A 21747-nucleotide genomic window follows, 5' to 3' on the forward strand; every position below is an offset into this window, starting at 1 on the left:
TGCCATGAAAAGCTCTCAGTGAAAACTCATCTGCCTTGCAGATGCCGTTCGGAGTCGGCATAAAACATGTAGGGCCCGTCCGGCCAATTTGTAGGGAAAAATCAAGAGGAGCACGACCCAAATTGGAAGAGAAGCTCGGCCTTAGATCTCTTCGGAGGTTATCGCGCCTTACATTTATTTTTTTTATTTTAATCAAAACTTCGCAGGCTTACAATAGATCTGCACAAAGGTCGCAGTGCTTCTAGGCCTAGTAATATTAATAAGCAATCGAACGATTCTAAAAAAACTTTTCTTCGTTCGTTAAAAAATCGATTAAAAGTCCGATCGAAATGCAGCTCTATTGCTTAACTAATCTCCTTATTAGTTTCAAGTGCTACCAGCGAGTAGTTATAGTATTATTTTTTACCGGCTTTGTAGATATCGTGGATGCTTGGCGATATTCACTTGAACTTTAACTCCATTAAGATTGTGCGGGAGAAATTGATTTGATAATTTTGTTGTTGTTGCAGTGATAAGGGCGCCGCAAAGGCCTTGGGGAGTGTTATCGATGTTGATGGTCCTTCGCCGGATGCAGATCCGGTACGTTCCGGTACCAAGCCTGACCATCTCGGGAACGATTTGTTATGACCACATGCGACCTTCTAGGCCATACCGATCCATGAGGAGCTCGGGGTCACCAGAGCCTCGGCTGTTAATGAAAGAGGATTCGCCACGGATAGGTGAGATTGAAAGTGTTGCGCTATACAACCCCTTGAATCTATTTGGTATTTTACTCGCCTCTTACGACAGGCATACCTACCGCGGGTATATTCTAACCCCCTAATCAGAGTAGATTTTGAAATAATGGGCCGAATTCGGAAAGATACCTGCTTGATTGACATTTGATCGGATCTAAAATTGATCAGACGATTGACGATTATTGGTTTCAATGCGTCAAAGCTAAAGATTACGGTATGTAAAAAGTAAATTAGCTTAGGAAAACGCGACATGTCGGATATTTTTAAAGCTTTCTGTTGTAGACATTTATTAATGTCTTTGAAAAGATGTTGTTGGTTCCCTACTTACTTACTTACTTAATTGGCGCTTAACCGTTTAAACGGTTATGGCGGTCCAAAAAGGCGCACCAGTCGCTTCTCCGCTCTGCCAACGGGCGCCAATTGGTCACACCAAGGGAGTTTAAATCGTTTTCCACCTGGTTCTTCCAGCTGTGTGGGGACCGCCCTCTTCCTCGGCTTCCATAGGCAGGTTCGAAAGAAAAACTTTCTTAGCCGGAGCGCTATCCTTCATTAACATAACATGGCCTAGCCAGCGTAGCCACTGCGCTTTAATTCGCTAGACTATTTTGATGTCTGTGTAAAGCTCGTACAGTTCATCATTAAATCTTCTTCGGTATTCGCCATCGCCAACGCGTACAGGTCCATAGATCTTTCGAGGAATTTTTCTCTCGAACACTCCCAGAACCGGTTTATCTGATGTTGTCATGGTCCACGCTTCTGCACCATATAGCAGGACGGGTACGATAAGTTACTTCAGAGCACGATTTTCGTTTGCCGAGAGCAGGGGCTGAAACTGTTATTCCTTTTATAATATAAGTCCTTGCAAAACTATTAATTTGGACTTTAAATATATTTGGATCAAGATAAAAAAAGCCACGCCTCTTTCTGTATATAGAAATTTCTGCACAGAACATGCAATATTTGAGTATCTAAAGAAGCCACGTTATTTAAATTTGGCACGTAAATTACTGACATTGCATGTAGTTGATCCACATAATTTTTTTGGACAATGGGCGTGGGACCAACTACTTTCCAAATAAGATTTTTTGGCCTTTTAAGTGCGATAACTCGTACATACTTTGAGCAATATTTTTTCAAATTGGTAAGCGAACTTCATATTTGTATTTGTACATGCCGACGGAAAAAGTTTTAAAATCGAATTAAAGTCACACCCACTTGTATATAAAAATATCAAAACTGGCTACTTGAATTCATTGCTACGTACGTGAATATGTCAGAGTTATTTTGGGACTATTGCGGGATCATTTGGGGATCCTTCCGATATCATTCCTGGATGACATTCGGGATCCCGTCAGGGTCATTTCGGGACTTTTTCGGGATCATTTCGGGATCCTTCCGGCATAATTTCTGGATAGTTTTCGGGATCCGTCCGGGATTCCTTGAGGCGTCGGGTTTATTTTGATATAATTTTGGGACCCTTCCGGAATCATTTAAGGACCTTCGAAACCGGTAGTTCAGTACACATGATTTTTTAAATTATGAGCTTTTATGGCCATGGATTTGCTGCAAATTATTCGTAATTAAAGTTCGGTATGTTTTATTTTTAATATCTAACACAGCTTTTTCGTTCTATTTTTGATTATTTTAAATGAATCCTGTAACGAACTATTATAGCTATAACTACACTTTTTGTAATATTTTAACCAGCTAAACACACGAAAAAGCAACACTATTTTCATCTAAAAAAATCAATCAATTAATTTAACTTAAAAACAAAATTTTAACTTCTTGGTTAATTTGTGAGCTCAAGGACGCAAAGATAAATAAAGCACCATATATTTTGTGGTATTATAATTTATATAATTGGTCGATATTTCGGTTTCAATCTGAAACCATCCTCAGGACTAGAAAAACACAAAATTACGAATAACAAACATTAGGCATTTGCAGCAAATCCATGGCCATAAAAGCTCATAATTTAAAAGATCATGTGTGCTGAACTACCGGTTTAGAAGAGTCCTTAAATGATCCTGGAAGGGTCCCAAAATGATATCAAAATAGTCCCGAAATGATCCCTACGGGATCCCGGACAAAGCCCGAAAACTATCCAGAAATTGTGCCGGCAGGGCCCCAAATCATCCCGACATAGTCCCGGAGAAGTACCGAAATTAACTTAACAGGATCCCGAAAACCATCTAGAAATTATACCGGAAGAGTCCCTAAATGATACCGAAATAAACCCGACGCGATCACGAAAACCATCCATAAATGATCCCGGAATACCCCCGAAAAAGTCCCGAAATAATCCTCACGGAATCCCGAAAACTATCCTGAAATGATGCCGGAAGGATCCCCAAATGATCCCGAATAAGTTCCGAAATGACCCTGACGGGATCCCGAAAGTCATCCAGGAATGATACCGGAAGGATCCCCAAATGATCCCGTAATAGTCCCGAAATAACTCTGACATATTCACGTACTTAGCAATGAATTCAAGTAGCCAGTTTTGATATTTTTATATACAAGTGGGTGTGACTTTAATTCGATTTTAAAACTTTTTCCGTCGGCATGTACAAATACAAATATGACGTTCGCTTACCAATTTGCAAAAATATTGCTCAAAGTATGTACGAGTTATCGCACTTGAAAGTCCAAAAAGTCTTATTTGGAAAGTAGTTGGTGCCACGCCCATTGTCCAAAAAAATTATGTGGATCAACTACATGCAATGTCAGTAATTTACGTGCCAAATTTAAATGGCTTCTTTAGATACTCAAATTTTGCATGTTCTGTGCGGAAATTTCTATATACAGAAAGAGGCGTGGCTATTGAGCGATTATGACCATTTCATTTTTTGGAAAGCTTTCCTATCATAGCAGAATGCGGTTTACCAATTTTCACTCTAATACTCTAAATTGGAACGAAATTTATTGCAAAAATCCACTGCAAGTTCACCATTTATACTACGAGATTTTCGATCTAGTTTGTTTATGATAAATTTCTAGTATTATTAACACAAATTTTCAAAAGTCCATAAGGTTTTAAATTTTAGGAATCCAGGAGAATCGATTGGTACCAAATTTTTTTAATTCGGATAAACCGTTTCTTTGTTATCAAGCGGCCTTAAAAAATAAAAGTCTTGATTTAACTTTTATTTCGGGACTTTTATTTTTAAAACCGAGTTTAACTAGTTCTATCGGACATAAAAAATAAAAATACAGATTTTACTTTTATATGTGGACTTTTATGGAAAAAGTTCAAAAAATAAAAAGGATGCATGATACGACATGATATTGCTATAGGGATACCTGGGAACTCAAACATTTTCACCTAGGACAATTTTTTGACCAGGACGTTTTCGACTCCGAAAAAAAAAATAATTATTTTCCGTCCCTGGCCGAGAGAGGACTTTACTTTTCAATTTCTTACTTAGTCCAAATCAGCATTTATTGGCAAGAGTGATTCTTCGCTGGATTTCAGAGCTGATGTTGTTGTTAGTGTTAATGTTGGTTCCCAAATAAACGAAGTCTTTTACTACATAATTATCGAAATTATGGCTGCCAATAGTAGCGTGGTTGCAAAGGCGCATATCCGCTGACTCTTTGCTCGATGACAGCAGGTTGTCCTCATTCACCATCAAACTCATCTTTACCGCTTCTTTTTTCCAGTTTGGAGTAAGCAGAACTTACGCTGCGGGTGTTCAGGCCGATGATACCAATGGCACCAGCATATGCTAGCTATTGCACGCTTTTATAGAATATTGTTCACCCTGTCTGAAACCTCGTTTAGTTTCGAACGGCTCGGAGAGGTCCTACCCAATTCTCACTGTGCTGATGGTGTTACTCATGCTGTTGCAATGCAATATTAAGAAGGCTGGCTCCGCGATAATTGGCGTATTTTGCAGTTTCCCCTTTCTTGTGGACTAGGCAAAAAACACTTAGATTCCAATCGTCGGGTTTGCACCCGTCCGACCATATTTTGCAAAGATGCTGATGCATGCGCCTTACAAACTCCTCGCCGTTGTATTTGAATAGATCCGCAGGCAATCCATCAGCGCCTATGGCCTTGTTGTTTTTTAATCTGGTTATTGCTATTCTGACTTCACCATAATCGGGTGGAGGGACATTTATTCCATCATCCTCGATTGCGGGATCGGGTTCGTCATCCCTGTGCGGTAAATCGCTGTCTCCATTTAGGAGAGCAGAGAAGTGTTCCCTCCATAATCTGACATCTCTGGACATCGGTTAAAAGGTCGCCGTTTTCGTTCTTACAAGAGTTTGCCCCGGACTAAAAACCTTCCGTCTGTCGCCGAGATACGCCTTTCTTCCTCTGCTTTTTTCTTCCTGAAAAGGCGTCTCCCTTCCCTTTCCAACTCGCGATAGCGATAGCAGTTTTTTCCTCGGCGAAGTGCTTTGGAGATATGCTTCCACTGCTCCTGCATTCCGTCGGGTTGAATTGTGCTCTCAGAGAGCAGGTGTGAGAGTCCAGTTGCGAAACTATTGGCAGTCTGATTCGATTGTAGCCTTTCGACGTCTAGCTTTCCTTGTGTTTTTGTTCATTGGTTTTAGCCGCGCAGAGGTGGGCGCGTATTTCGGCTGCGACGAGATAATGGTCCGAGATCAGCCTCAGTCCATTAGAAGAAGTTTCATTGTGTAGGCTGAACTTTCCGACTGTGGGGCCAAAAACACCTTCGGCCACCCTGACGTTAAAGTCGCTAAGCACGACTTTTATATCATGGCAGGGGCATCGCTCGTATGTGCGTTCTAATCGTCTTTCACCTCATCGTCTTTCTCCTCTGTAGGTGCATGGGCGCAGATGAATGATATATTAAAAAATTTTGCTTTTATTCGGATAGCGGCGAGACGTTCGTCCACAGGCGTGAACGCCAATACTTGGCGACAAAGTATCTCGCCCACCATGAATCCGACACCGAAACTGCGCTTATTTGGATGGCCACTCCAATAGATGTCACAATTTTTAATCTTCTTGCTTTCTTGCTTCATCCAACGCATTTCTTGGATGGAGGAGAAGTCAGATTTTGCTTTGACGAGGACACAAACCAGCCGGGCATCTGCACCAATCCCATTCAGGGAGCGGACGTTCCAGGTGCATGCCCTCAAATCATTGTCGTTCAAACGTTTGCCATGGTCGTCATTAGTTCCCTACAGCTCTTCTAAATTCAACCGTCTTATATTGCCCAAGTATCATATCTAAAAGTTTTTTAAGATTCGATCCAATCCGTTGCCCTAAGATTTCTAAAGGCGTTAGCCTTCTCTGTCCTACGTAGGGGTATGCTGAAACTTATGCATGCATAGTCTTAGCACAGCCTCTTTAACTCTTCTGGCGGGGTCTCCACGTTATGTGCCAATGTGCCTGGTGAAAACGTAAAACAAAATCGATCACGGCATGATCTATCGCAGAAATACATTTCTTATGCATTTCGGATTTGCGCACTATATGAGGCTCAATATCGACCCGGACCAGAATATTGCCTTAAGATACGCATAAGCCTATCAAGAAAAAGTGTCGACTGGGTAACTAAGGTAAAAAGCGTATTAAATTTATAAAAGGAGCATCCTAATTTGCCAACCTACTATGCCGAAGTGAGTAAACAGATTTGAGTGCGCCCTATCACTTCAAACAAATTTGTATCTAATATCTACATAAAGACCGCTCGACTCTATCTCGGTTGCCAGTTCGAAAACGCCCTGTTTCAGAATTTGTTTGAAGAGCACCCTCAAAATTGTATTCTTCAACCGAATTCAGAGATACTAAAGGCGTTTTTGGAAAAAATCTCTAACATAGGGATTTTCCAATAAGTTTATTATACATATGTATGTATATTTGTACAAATATTGAATATGAATTGAAATTTTTATCGACAACATATCTCCTCCATTTTCTAGAGTTATTTTGCTCCGAAGGATTGGTTCAATTGGAGTACAGTTTGGCATAAGAAAGAGCACTGATAGCTTTAATAGAGAAGGAATCATAAGTATTCTAATACAATTAGTATTCCCAACATTAGTTACTTCTAACTATCATATGTATCTAAGTTGGGCACAGTGCACGGAATTTTTATTTCCACTACAATTCAAAATTTTTTGATTGAAACTTTACCACTCCCTTTAAATTTTTTAGTGATAGTGCAAAATGTTTTCTCTACCTCTAAGCAATATATGTACAAATGCAGGTAGTGAAATGCATGGTGCACTGAAAAATAAGCGCACTATGCCCAACTATGTGTTACATTCTTATGTTCATATAAAACTTCGCAATGTTTTCGTTCTAAAAGCATGTTAATGGAATAAAAAGGCATACATATTATGAATTTATTTTGTAGTAGTTTTATTCAATTATATAAGCGCATGCATTCATACCTTAATTGGGTATGGCTCACTCAATATTCAGTGCATTAAGTATTCCAATACCATTAAAATATTGTCACACACGCTCCATAGTCAGCTGCATCACGCTGGAACCCGCTTTGAAAAAATCCAAATTTTTTTTGTGATTTCTATAACTACAAACGATGCAATTGATTGTAGTGAAGTTCATTTTTTTGTAGTTCTTATAGTTACTCCGAAAATATAATACATTGTGCGGAAACCAAGCAATTTAAGCAGATTTGGTTTTTTTCTTTTTGAAATACGTTTTAAATCGTTTGTAGTTTTTCATACGAAAAATAAATTTTTTTTTGGTCCACAGGTTTCGGAGATATCGCTAACGCATCTCAAAAAAACCAAGAACGCAGCAATTTGGAAGCACTAAAAGTACTTTTCCTATAACTACAAACGATGAAATTGATTGTAGTGAAATTCATTTTTTTGTAGTTCTTATAGTTACTCCGAAAATATAATACATTGTGCGGAAACCAAGCAATTTAAGTAAATTTGGTTTTTTTGTTTTTGAAATACGTTTTAAATCGTTTGTAGTTTTTCATAGGAAAAAAAAATTTTTTTTTGGTCCACAGGTTTCGGAGATATCGCTAACGCATCTCAAAAAAACCAAGAACGCAGCAATTTGGAAGCACTAAAAGTACTTTTCCTATAACTACAAACGATGAAATTGATTGTAGTGAAATTCATTTTTTTGTAGTTCTTATAGTTACTCCGAAAATATAATACATTGTGCGGAAACCAAGCAATTTAAGTAAATTTGGGTTTTTTCTTTTTGAAATACGTTTTAAATCGTTTGTAGTTTTTCATACGAAAAAAAATTTTTTTTTTGGTCCACAGGTTTCGGAGATATCGCTAACGCATCTCAAAAAAACCAAGAACGCAGCAATTTGGAAGCACTAAAAGTACTTTTCCTATAACTACAAACGATGAAATTGATTGTAGTGAAATTCATTTTTTTGTAGTTCTTATAGTTACTCCGAAAATATAATACATTGTGCGGAAACCAAGCAATTTAAGCAAATTTGGGTTTTTTCTTTTTGAAATACGTTTTAAATCGTTTGTAGTTTTTCATACGAAAAAAAAATTTTTTTTTGGTCGACAGGTTTCGGAGATATCGCTAACGCATCTCAAAAAAACCAAGAACGCAGCAATTTGGAAGCACTAAAAGTACTTTTCCTATAACTACAAACGATGAAATTGATTGTAGTGAAATTCATTTTTTTGTAGTTCTTATAGTTACTCCGAAAATATAATACATTGTGCGGAAACCAAGCAATTTAAGTAAATTTGGGTTTTTTCTTTTTGAAATACGTTTTAAATCGTTTGTAGTTTTTCATACGAAAAAAAATTTTTTTTTTGGTCCACAGGTTTCGGAGATATCGCTAACGCATCTCAAAAAAACCAAGAACGCAGCAATTTGGAAGCACTAAAAGTACTTTTCCTATAACTACAAACGATGAAATTGATTGTAGTGAAATTCATTTTTTTGTAGTTCTTATAGTTACTCCGAAAATATAATACATTGTGCGGAAACCAAGCAATTTAAGGAAATTTGGGTTTTTTCTTTTTGAAATACGTTTTAAATCGTTTGTAGTTTTTCATACGAAAAAAAATTTTTTTTTTGGTCGACAGGTTTCGGAGATATCGCTAACGCATCTCAAAAAAACCAAGAACGCAGCAATTTGGAAGCACTAAAAGTACTTTTCCTATAACTTCAAACGATGAAATTGATTGTAGTGAAATTCATTTTTTTGTAGTTCTTATAGTTACTCCGAAAATATAATACATTGTGCGGAAACCAAGCAATTTAAGTAAATTTGGGTTTTTTCTTTTTGAAATACGTTTTAAATCGTTTGTAGTTTTTCATACGAAAAAAAAATTTTTTTTTGGTCCACAGGTTTCGGAGATATCGCTAACGCATCTCAAAAAAACCAAGAACGCAGCAATTTGGAAGCACTAAAAGTACTTTTCCTATAACTACAAACGATGAAATTGATTGTAGTGAAATTCATTTTTTTGTAGTTCTTATAGTTACTCCGAAAATATAATACATTGTGCGGAAACCAAGCAATTTAAGCAAATTTGGGTTTTTTCTTTTTGAAATACGTTTTAAATCGTTTGTAGTTTTTCATACGAAAAAAAAATTTTTTTTTGGTCGATAGGTTTCGGAGATATCGCTAACGCATCTCAAAAAAACCAAGAACGCAGCAATTTGGAAGCACTAAAAGTACTTTTCCTATAACTACAAACGATGAAATTGATTGTAGTGAAATTCATTTTTTTGTAGTTCTTATAGTTACTCCGAAAATATAATACATTGTGCGGAAACCAAGCAATTTAAGTAAATTTGGGTTTTTTCTTTTTGAAATACGTTTTAAATCGTTTGTAGTTTTTCATACGAAAAAAAAATTTTTTTTTGGTCGACAGGTTTCGGAGATATCGCTAACGCATCTCAAAAAAACCAAGAACGCAGCAATTTGGAAGCACTGAAAGTACTTTTCCTATAACTTCAAACGATGAAATTGATTGTAGTGAAATTCATTTTTTTGTAGTTCTTATAGTTACTCCGAAAATATAATACATTGTGCGGAAACCAAGCAATTTAAGCAAATTTGGGTTTTTTCTTTTTGAAATACGTTTTAAATCGTTTGTAGTTTTTCATACGAAAAAAAAATTTTTTTTTGGTCGACAGGTTTCGGAGATATCGCTAACGCATCTCAAAAAAACCAAGAACGCAGCAATTTGGAAGCACTAAAAGTACTTTTCCTATAACTACAAACGATGAAATTGATTGTAGTGAAATTCATTTTTTTGTAGTTCTTATAGTTACTCCGAAAATATAATACATTGTGCGGAAACCAAGCAATTTAAGGAAATTTGGGTTTTTTCTTTTTGAAATACGTTTTAAATCGTTTGTAGTTTTTCATACGAAAAAAAAATTTTTTTTTGGTCGACAGGTTTCGGAGATATCGCTAACGCATCTCAAAAAAACCAAGAACGCAGCAATTTGGAAGCACTAAAAGTACTTTTCCTATAACTACAAACGATGAAATTGATTGTAGTGAAATTCATTTTTTTGTAGTTCTTATAGTTACTCCGAAAATATAATACATTGTGCGGAAACCAAGCAATTTAAGTAAATTTGGTTTTTTTGTTTTTGAAATACGTTTTAAATCGTTTGTAGTTTTTCATAGGAAAAAAAATTTTTTTTTTGGTCCACAGGTTTCGGAGATATCGCTAACGCATCTCAAAAAAACCAAGAACGCAGCAATTTGGAAGCACTGAAAGTACTTTTCCTATAACTACAAACGATGAAATTGATTGTAGTGAAATTCATTTTTTTGTAGTTCTTATAGTTACTCCGAAAATATAATACATTGTGCGGAAACCAAGCAATTTAAGTAAATTTGCGTTTTTTCTTTTTGAAATACGTTTTAAATCGTTTGTAGTTTTTCATACGAAAAAAAATTTTTTTTTTGGTCCACAGGTTTCGGAGATATCGCTAACGCATCTCAAAAAAACCAAGAACGCAGCAATTTGGAAGCACTAAAAGTACTTTTCCTATAACTACAAACGATGAAATTGATTGTAGTGAAATTCATTTTTTTGTAGTTCTTATAGTTACTCCGAAAATATAATACATTGTGCGGAAACCAAGCAATTTAAGTAAATTTGGGTTTTTTCTTTTTGAAATACGTTTTAAATCGTTTGTAGTTTTTCATACGAAAAAAAAATTTTTTTTTTGGTCCACAGGTTTCGGAGATATCGCTAACGCATCTCAAAAAAACCAAGAACGCAGCAATTTGGAAGCACTAAAAGTACTTTTCCTATAACTACAAACGATGAAATTGATTGTAGTGAAATTCATTTTTTTGTAGTTCTTATAGTTACTCCGAAAATATAATACATTGTGCGGAAACCAAGCAATTTAAGTAAATTTGGGTTTTTTCTTTTTGAAATACGTTTTAAATCGTTTGTAGTTTTTCATACGAAAAAAAAATTTTTTTTTGGTCCACAGGTTTCGGAGATATCGCTAACGCATCTCAAAAAAACCAAGAACGCAGCAATTTGGAAGCACTAAAAGTACTTTTCCTATAACTACAAACGATGAAATTGATTGTAGTGAAATTAATTTTTTTGTAGTTCTTATAGTTACTCCGAAAATATAATACATTGTGCGGAAACCAAGCAATTTAAGTAAATTTGGGTTTTTTCTTTTTGAAATACGTTTTAAATCGTTTGTAGTTTTTCATACGAAAAAAAAATTTTTTTTTTGGTCCACAGGTTTCGGAGATATCGCTAACGCATCTCAAAAAAACCAAGAACGCAGCAATTTGGAAGCACTAAAAGTACTTTTCCTATAACTACAAACGGTGAAATTGATTGTAGTGAAATTCATTTTTTTGTAGTTCTTATAGTTACTACGAAAATATAATACATTGCAAAATTGGGAAATTCGAATACACCCGGTTGGGTATTCCAAACAATGATTTTTGCACAGCAAATGGGTTCTTTGTATAATTCTCTCGATTTAAATTACAAGCATATTAAAGTTTTTGAATGTGCAAGTAAATATTGTTGCTTACAATTCATATGTTCAAAAATAAAACAAACTTCATTTCAGCATACCCCTTCTAACAAAAATTATTCTTACGCTCAAGCAAATGTACGTACATACATATGTATGTATGCTCATATGTAAGCTAAGAAATGTATGAACATGGTAATGTATCTGCTATGACGATCGTAGCGTATAAACAAACTTAGATATATATGCAAACACATACATATGTATATTCTTAAACTAAAGATCAACCAACACCCCACTTCACTCCACTTCACACCCACCTCATTGATACCAATATATCCAAGCATAAGCTAACATATGTATGTTTGTACATTCTCATGTTCAAAAAAAAAAAAACTTCTATTCAACCAACCACTTCCAACAATAATTATTCTTACGCACAAGCATGTGTACATACATACATATGTATGTTCAAATGTAAATCACAAAATCCTGAAAACTAGCTTCCTCTTTCATTCATAATGCTTCTTCTTAAGTTGTCCAAATTGGTGATGCAATTTGGCAATATGGCATTTGATAAAATAGTCAAAAGAAAAATGTTTGTGATTTTATAAATACCAACTTCGATGCATATTGAGGGCTTTCATTATAACGCGCATAACTACTTCCATAACTAGGCACTTTTCCTATGAAATAATACCAAACTATTTATATGCCCTAATCGAAGTAATAATATGGTAGTAAAAAATGCAAATAAAGATGCGAGTATATTGCCCAATAAATGCCCAGTAACGTATTAGCAATATAATCTAAATATTTTCATGCATTGTTCATATACATTTTTGCAAATAATTTTCCAATATGCCGAATTGCCGAGTTGGCAGAGCTTATGGAAATTTTAATTTGCTATTTGAAAAACCTGATCTTATTCTGTCGAAAAATTGTTCGCGCAGTCGAACAACCAAGTTTTCAGCAGCTGTGTTGCAGTTAATAAATAAAAGTCGAGTTTTACCCGTTTCTGGCCTGAATTCGCACTGTGACGTCATATTGTATATGCTGACTTGTTTATCACATGTCAGTACAAAGTAAGAATTTTACACTATTTGCATAGATAAATATAGTAATAAATGGGAGGGGCGAAATGAACTAAAGTAATTTTGCCAAGAAAAATAACATTATGTCGCAAAAGAGCAATAAATTCCTTTATTTTAGTATTAATAATAAATTCCCCTTTTAGCTGTCAGTTGATTAAAGCTGCAAACGGCAACACTTTTAACCACCGACGACACATAATTTGGCTCGTGCTATTGTATTTCGTTGGCTAATTGCTACGAGCATTCATATGTATATATATATATCTGTATACGCGGATTTACATAAAGTCTTTGGTCGCTTTAGAACGTAGCAAGCGGCAAGTTTTTTTTATATCTGCCTTTACTTTGGAGTATTATTGAATATGTATGTATGTACATTTCTAATTTGGTTCATATTTTCATACATATATATTCAATGATACAATGCTCAAAAGCTGATCGACAGGCACAGGCTTCTGTGTACATATGCACATACGTATTTAAGGGTGGAATTGATGCTAGTCAAGTGCTCTTTGACTTGGCTTATCAAACTACAAATGATGAAATTAATTGTAGTGAAATTCATTTTTTTGTAGTTTTTATAGTTACTCCGAAAATATAATACATTCTGCGGAAACCAAGCAATTTAAGTAAATTTGTTTTTTTTCTTTTTGAAATACGTTTTAAATCGTTTGTAGTTTTTCATACGAAAAAAAAAATTTTTTTTTGGTCCACAGGTTTCGGAGATATCGCTAGCGCATCTCAAAAAAACCAAGAACGCAGCAATTTGGAAGCACTAAAAGTACTTTTCCTATAACTACAAACGATGAAATTGATTGTAGTGAAATTCATTTTTTTGTAGTTTTTATAGTTACTCCTAAAATATAATACATTGTGCGGAAACCAAGCAATTTAAGTAAATTTGGTTTTTTTCTTTTTGAAATACGTTTTAAATCGCTTGTAGTTTTTCATACGAAAAAAAATTTTTCTTTTGGTCCACAGGTTTCGGAGATATCGCTAACGTATCTCAAAAAAACCAAGAACGCAGCAATTTGGAAGCACTAAAAGTACTTTTCCTATAACTACAAACGATGAAATTGATTGTAGTGAAATTCATTTTTTTGTAGTTCTTATAGTTACTCCGAAAATATAATACATTGTGCGGAAACCAAGCAATTTAAGCAAATTTGGGTTTTTTCTTTTTGAAATACGTTTTAAATCGTTTGTAGTTTTTCATACGAAAAAAAAATTTTTTTTTGGTCGACAGGTTTCGGAGATATCGCTAACGCATCTCAAAAAAACCAAGAACGCAGCAATTTGGAAGCACTAAAAGTACTTTTCCTATAACTACAAACGATGAAATTGATTGTAGTGAAATTCATTTTTTTGTAGTTCTTATAGTTACTCCGAAAATATAATACATTGTGCGGAAACCAAGCAATTTAAGTAAATTTGGGTTTTTTCTTTTTGAAATACGTTTTAAATCGTTTGTAGTTTTTCATACGAAAAAAATTTTTTTTTTGGTCCACAGGTTTCGGAGATATCGCTAACGCATCTCAAAAAAACCAAGAACGCAGCAATTTGGAAGCACTAAAAGTACTTTTCCTATAACTACAAACGATGAAATTGATTGTAGTGAAATTCATTTTTTTGTAGTTCTTATAGTTACTCCGAAAATATAATACATTGTGCGGAAACCAAGCAATTTAAGGAAATTTGGGTTTTTTCTTTTTGAAATACGTTTTAAATCGTTTGTAGTTTTTCATACGAAAAAAAAATTTTTTTTTGGTCGACAGGTTTCGGAGATATCGCTAACGCATCTCAAAAAAACCAAGAACGCAGCAATTTGGAAGCACTAAAAGTACTTTTCCTATAACTACAAACGATGAAATTGATTGTAGTGAAATTCATTTTTTTGTAGTTCTTATAGTTACTCCGAAAATATAATACATTGTGCGGAAACCAAGCAATTTAAGTAAATTTGGGGTTTTTCTTTTTGAAATACGTTTTAAATCGTTTGTAGTTTTTCATACGAAAAAAAATTTTTTTTTTGGTCCACAGGTTTCGGAGATATCGCTAACGCATCTCAAAAAAACCAAGAACGCAGCAATTTGGAAGCACTAAAAGTACTTTTCCTATAACTACAAACGATGAAATTGATTGTAGTGAAATTCATTTTTTTGTAGTTCTTATAGTTACTCCGAAAATATAATACATTGTGCGGAAACCAAGCAATTTAAGGAAATTTGTGTTTTTTCTTTTTGAAATACGTTTTAAATCGTTTGTAGTTTTTCATACGAAAAAAAAATTTTTTTTTGGTCGACAGGTTTCGGAGATATCGCTAACGCATCTCAAAAAAACCAAGAACGCAGCAATTTGGAAGCACTAAAAGTACTTTTCCTATAACTACAAACGATGAAATTGATTGTAGTGAAATTCATTTTTTTGTAGTTCTTATAGTTACTCCGAAAATATAATACATTGTGCGGAAACCAAGCAATTTAAGTAAATTTGGGTTTTTTCTTTTTGAAATACGTTTTAGATCGTTTGTAGTTTTTCATACGAAAAAAAATTTTTTTTTTGGTCCACAGGTTTCGGAGATATCGCTAACGCATCTCAAAAAAACCAAGAACGCAGCAATTTGGAAGCACTAAAAGTACTTTTCCTATAACTACAAACGATGAAATTGATTGTAGTGAAATTAATTTTTTTGTAGTTCTTATAGTTACTCCGAAAATATAATACATTGTGCGGAAACCAAGCAATTTAAGTAAATTTGGGTTTTTTCTTTTTGAAATACGTTTTAAATCGTTTGTAGTTTTTCATACGAAAAAAAATTTTTTTTTTGGTCCACAGGTTTCGGAGATATCGCTAACGCATCTCAAAAAAACCAAGAACGCAGCAATTTGGAAGCACTAAAAGTACTTTTCCTATAACTACAAACGATGAAATTGATTGTAGTGAAATTCATTTTTTTGTAGTTCTTATAGTTACTCCGAAAATATAATACATTGTGCGGAAACCAAGCAATTTAAGTAAATTTGGGTTTTTTCTTTTTGAAATACGTTTTAAATCGTTTGTAGTTTTTCATACGAAAAAAAATTTTTTTTTTGGTCCACAGGTTTCGGAGATATCGCTAACGCATCTCAAAAAAACCAAGAACGCAGCAATTTGGAAGCACTAAAAGTACTTTTCCTATAACTACAAACGATGAAATTGATTGTAGTGAAATTCATTTTTTTGTAGTTCTTATAGTTACTCCGAAAATATCATACATTGTGCGGAAACCAAGCAATTTAAGGAAATTTGGGTTTTTTCTTTTTGAAATACGTTTTAAATCGTTTGTAGTTTTTCATACGAAAAAAAAATTTTTTTTTGGTCGACAGGTTTCGGAGATATCGCTAACGCATCTCAAAAAAACCAAGAACGCAGCAATTTGGAAGCACTAAAAGTACTTTTCCTATAACTACAAACGATGAAATTGATTGTAGTGAAATTCATTTTTTTGTAGTTCTTATAGTTACTCCGAAAATATAATACATTGTGCGGAAACCAAGCAATTTAAGTAAATTTGGTTTTTTTGTTTTTGAAATACGTTTTAAATCGTTTGTAGTTATAGGAAAAGTACTTTTAGTGCTTCCAAATTGCTGCGTTCTTGGTTTTTTTGAGATGCGTAAGCGATATCTCCGAAACCTGTCGACCAAAAAAAAATTTTTTTTTCGTATGAAAAACTACAAACGATTTAAAACGTATTTCAAAAAGAAAAAACCCAAATTTCCTTAAATTGCTTGGTTTCCGCACAATGTATGATATTTTCGGAGTAACTATAAGAACTACAAAAAAATGAATTTCACTACAATCAATTTCATCGTTTGTAGTTATAGGAAAAGTACTTTTAGTGCTTCCAAATTTCTGCGTTCTTGGTTTTTTTGAGATGCGTTAGCGATATCTCCGAAACCTGTGGACCAAAAAAAAAATTTTTTTTCGTATGAAAAACTACAAACGACTTAAAACGTATTTCAAAAAGAAAAAACCCAAATTTACTTAAATTGCTTGGTTTCCGCACAATGTATTATATTTTCGGAGTAACTATAAGAACTACAAAAAAATGAATTTCACTACAATCAATTTCATCGTTTGTAGTTATAGGAAAAGTACTTTTAGTGCTTCCAAATTGCTGCGTTCTTGGTTTTTTTGAGATGCGTTAGCGATATCTCCGAAACCTGTCGACCAAAAAAAAATTTTTTTTTCGTATGAAAAACTACAAACGATTTAAAACGTATTTCAAAAAGAAAAAACCCAAATTTGCTTAAATTGCTTGGTTTCCGCACAATGTATTATATTTTCGGAGTAACTATAAGAACTACAAAAAAATGAATTTCACTACAATCAATTTCATCGTTTGTAGTTATAGGAAAAGTACTTTTAGTGCTTCCAAATTGCTGCGTTCTTGGTTTTTTTGAGATGCGTTAGCGATATCTCCGAAACCTGTGGACCAAAAAAAAAATTTTTTTTCGTATGAAAAACTACAAACGATTTAAAACGTATTTCAAAAAGAAAAAACCCAAATTTACTTAAATTGCTTGGTTTCCGCACAATGTATTATATTTTCGGAGTAACTATAAGAACTACAAAAAAATGAATTTCACTACAATCAATTTCATCGTTTGTAGTTATAGGAAAAGTACTTTTAGTGCTTCCAAATTGCTGCGTTCTTGGTTTTTTTGAGATGCGTTAGCGATATCTCCGAAACCTGTCGACCAAAAAAAAATTTTTTTTTCGTATGAAAAACTACAAACGATTTAAAACGTATTTCAAAAAGAAAAAACCCAAATTTCCTTAAATTGCTTGGTTTCCGCACAATGTATTATATTTTCGGAGTAACTATAAGAACTACAAAAAAATGAATTTCACTACAATCAATTTCATCGTTTGTAGTTATAGGAAAAGTACTTTTAGTGCTTCCAAATTGCTGCGTTCTTGGTTTTTTTGAGATGCGTTAGCGATATCTCCGAAACCTGTGGACCAAAAAAAAAATTTTTTTTCGTATGAAAAACTACAAACGATTTAAAACGTATTTCAAAAAGAAAAAACCCAAATTTACTTAAATTGCTTGGTTTCCGCACAATGTATTATATTTTCGGAGTAACTATAAGAACTACAAAAAAATGAATTTCACTACAATCAATTTCATCGTTTGTAGTTATAGGAAAAGTACTTTTAGTGCTTCCAAATTGCTGCGTTCTTGGTTTTTTTGAGATGCGTTAGCGATATCTCCGAAACCTGTCGACCAAAAAAAAATTTTTTTTTCGTATGAAAAACTACAAACGATTTAAAACGTATTTCAAAAAGAAAAAACCCAAATTTGCTTAAATTGCTTGGTTTCCGCACAATGTATTATATTTTCGGAGTAACTATAAGAACTACAAAAAAATGAATTTCACTACAATCAATTTCATCGTTTGTAGTTATAGGAAAAGTACTTTTAGTGCTTCCAAATTGCTGCGTTCTTGGTTTTTTTGAGATGCGTTAGCGATATCTCCGAAACCTGTGGACCAAAAGAAAATTTTTTTTTCGTATGAAAAACTACAAACGATTTAAAACGTATTTCAAAAAGAAAAAAACCAAATTTACTTAAATTGCTTGGTTTCCGCACAATGTATTATATTTTCGGAGTAACTATAAAAACTACAAAAAAATGAATTTCACTACAATCAATTTCATCGTTTGTAGTTATAGGAAAAGTACTTTTAGTGCTTCCAAATTGCTGCGTTCTTGGTTTTTTTGAGATGCGTTAGCGATATCTCCGAAACCTGTGGACCAAAAAAAAAATTTTTTTTCGTATGAAAAACTACAAACGATTTAAAACGTATTTCAAAAAGAAAAAAAACAAATTTACTTAAATTGCTTGGTTTCCGCAGAATGTATTATATTTTCGGAGTAACTATAAAAACTACAAAAAAATGAATTTCACTACAATTAATTTCATCATTTGTAGTTTGATAAGCCAAGTCAAAGAGCACTTGACTAGCATCAATTCCACCCTTAAATACGTATGTGCATATGTACACAGAAGCCTGTGCCTGTCGATCAGCTTTTGAGCATTGTATCATTGAATATATATGTATGAAAATATGAACCAAATTAGAAATGTACATACATACATATTCAATAATACTCCAAAGTAAAGGCAGATATAAAAAAAACTTGCCGCTTGCTACGTTCTAAAGCGACCAAAGACTTTATGTAAATCCGCGTATACAGATATATATATATACATATGAATGCTCGTAGCAATTAGCCAACGAAATACAATAGCACGAGCCAAATTATGTGTCGTCGGTGGTTAAAAGTGTTGCCGTTTGCAGCTTTAATCAACTGACAGCTAAAAGGGGAATTTATTATTAATACTAAAATAAAGGAATTTATTGCTCTTTTGCGACATAATGTTATTTTTCTTGGCAAAATTACTTTAGTTCATTTCGCCCCTCCCATTTATTACTATATTTATCTATGCAAATAGTGTAAAATTCTTACTTTGTACTGACATGTGATAAACAAGTCAGCATATACAATATGACGTCACAGTGCGAATTCAGGCCAGAAACGGGTAAAACTCGACTTTTATTTATTAACTGCAACACAGCTGCTGAAAACTTGGTTGTTCGACTGCGCGAACAATTTTTCGACAGAATAAGATCAGGTTTTTCAAATAGCAAATTAAAATTTCCATAAGCTCTGCCAACTCGGCAATTCGGCATATTGGAAAATTATTTGCAAAAATGTATATGAACAATGCATGAAAATATTTAGATTATATTGCTAATACGTTACTGGGCATTTATTGGGCAATATACTCGCATCTTTATTTGCATTTTTTACTACCATATTATTACTTCGATTAGGGCATATAAATAGTTTGGTATTATTTCATAGGAAAAGTGCCTAGTTATGGAAGTAGTTATGCGCGTTATAATGAAAGCCCTCAATATGCATCGAAGTTGGTATTTATAAAATCACAAACATTTTTCTTTTGACTATTTTATCAAATGCCATATTGCCAAATTGCATCACCAATTTGGACAACTTAAGAAGAAGCATTATGAATGAAAGAGGAAGCTAGTTTTCAGGATTTTGTGATTTACATTTGAACATACATATGTATGTATGTACACATGCTTGTGCGTAAGAATAATTATTGTTGGAAGTGGTTGGTTGAATAGAAGTTTTTTTTTTTTTTGAACATGAGAATGTACAAACATACATATGTTAGCTTATGCTTGGATATATTGGTATCAATGAGGTGGGTGTGAAGTGGAGTGAAGTGGGGTGTTGGTTGATCTTTAGTTTAAGAATATACATATGTATGTGTTTGCATATATATCTAAGTTTGTTTATACGCTACGATCGTCATAGCAGATACATTACCATGTTCATACATTTCTTAGCTTACATATGAGCATACATACATATGTATGTACGTACATTTGCTTGAGCGTAAGAATAATTTTTGTTAGAAGGGGTATGCTGAAATGAAGTTTGTTTTATTTTTGAACATATGAATTGTATGCAACAATATTTACTTGCACATTCAAAAACTTTAATATGCTTGTAATTTAAATCGAGAGAATTATACAAAGAACCCATTTGCTGTGCAAAAATCATTGTTTGGAATACCCAACCGGGTGTATTCGAATTTCCCAATTTTGCAATGTATTATATTTTCGTAGTAACTATAAGAACTACAAAAAAATGAATTTCACTACAATCAATTTCATCGTTTGTAGTTATAGGAAAAGTACTTTTAGTGCTTCCAAATTGCTGCGTTCTTGGTTTTTTTGAGATGCGTTAGCGATATCTCCGAAACCTGTGGACCAAAAAAAAAATTTTTTTTTCGTATGAAAAACTACAAACGATTTAAAACGTATTTCAAAAAGAAAAAACCCAAATTTACTTAAATTGCTTGGTTTCCGCACAATGTATTATATTTTCGGAGTAACTATAAGAACTACAAAAAAATAAATTTCACTACAATCAATTTCATCGTTTGTAGTTATAGGAAAAGTACTTTTAGTGCTTCCAAATTGCTGCGTTCTTGGTTTTTTTGAGATGCGTTAGCGATATCTCCGAAACCTGTGGACCAAAAAAAAAATTTTGTTTCGTATGAAAAACTACAAACGATTTAAAACGTATTTCAAAAAGAAAAAACCCAAATTTACTTAAATTGCTTGGTTTCCGCACAATGTATTATATTTTCGGAGTAACTATAAGAACTACAAAAAAATGAATTTCACTACAATCAATTTCATCGTTTGTAGTTATAGGAAAAGTACTTTTAGTGCTTCCAAATTGCTGCGTTCTTGGTTTTTTTGAGATGCGTTAGCGATATCTCCGAAACCTGTGGACCAAAAAAAAAATTTTTTTTCCTATGAAAAACTACAAACGATTTAAAACGTATTTCAAAAACAAAAAAACCAAATTTACTTAAATTGCTTGGTTTCCGCACAATGTATTATATTTTCGGAGTAACTATAAGAACTACAAAAAAATGAATTTCACTACAATCAATTTCATCGTTTGTAGTTATAGGAAAAGTACTTTTAGTGCTTCCAAATTGCTGCGTTCTTGGTTTTTTTGAGATGCGTTAGCGATATCTCCGAAACCTGTCGACCAAAAAAAAATTTTTTTTTCGTATGAAAAACTACAAACGATTTAAAACGTATTTCAAAAAGAAAAAACCCAAATTTCCTTAAATTGCTTGGTTTCCGCACAATGTATTATATTTTCGGAGTAACTATAAGAACTACAAAAAAATGAATTTCACTACAATCAATTTCATCGTTTGTAGTTATAGGAAAAGTACTTTTAGTGCTTCCAAATTGCTGCGTTCTTGGTTTTTTTGAGATGCGTTAGCGATATCTCCGAAACCTGTGGACCAAAAAAAAAATTTTTTTTCGTATGAAAAACTACAAACGATTTAAAACGTATTTCAAAAAGAAAAAACCCAAAT

The 21747-nt window shown here is 33.5% G+C and overlaps 1 protein-coding gene across 5 annotated transcripts in view; it reads left to right on the top strand.

Annotated features, from left to right (window-relative positions):
* LOC137244472 (putative phosphatidate phosphatase) overlaps window positions 1–21747 on the top strand; it is a 230563-nt gene that overhangs the window by 162405 nt on the left and 46411 nt on the right. Inside the window, exon 7 of one of the 5 annotated variants that reach the window (XM_067773498.1) lies at window positions 6642–7051. The exons of the other annotated variants lie outside the window; for them this stretch is intronic. Coding sequence (XP_067629599.1) covers window positions 6642–6704 — 63 coding nt within the window. The 3' untranslated portion in view covers window positions 6705–7051. Of the gene's footprint in view, window positions 1–6641; window positions 7052–21747 lie in introns of those variants that run through there. 5 annotated transcript variants of the gene reach the window in all.

This window comes from Eurosta solidaginis, chromosome 3 (assembly GCF_040869045.1).
Source record: "Eurosta solidaginis isolate ZX-2024a chromosome 3, ASM4086904v1, whole genome shotgun sequence".
In the NCBI taxonomy this organism is placed as follows: domain Eukaryota; kingdom Metazoa; phylum Arthropoda; class Insecta; order Diptera; family Tephritidae; genus Eurosta; species Eurosta solidaginis.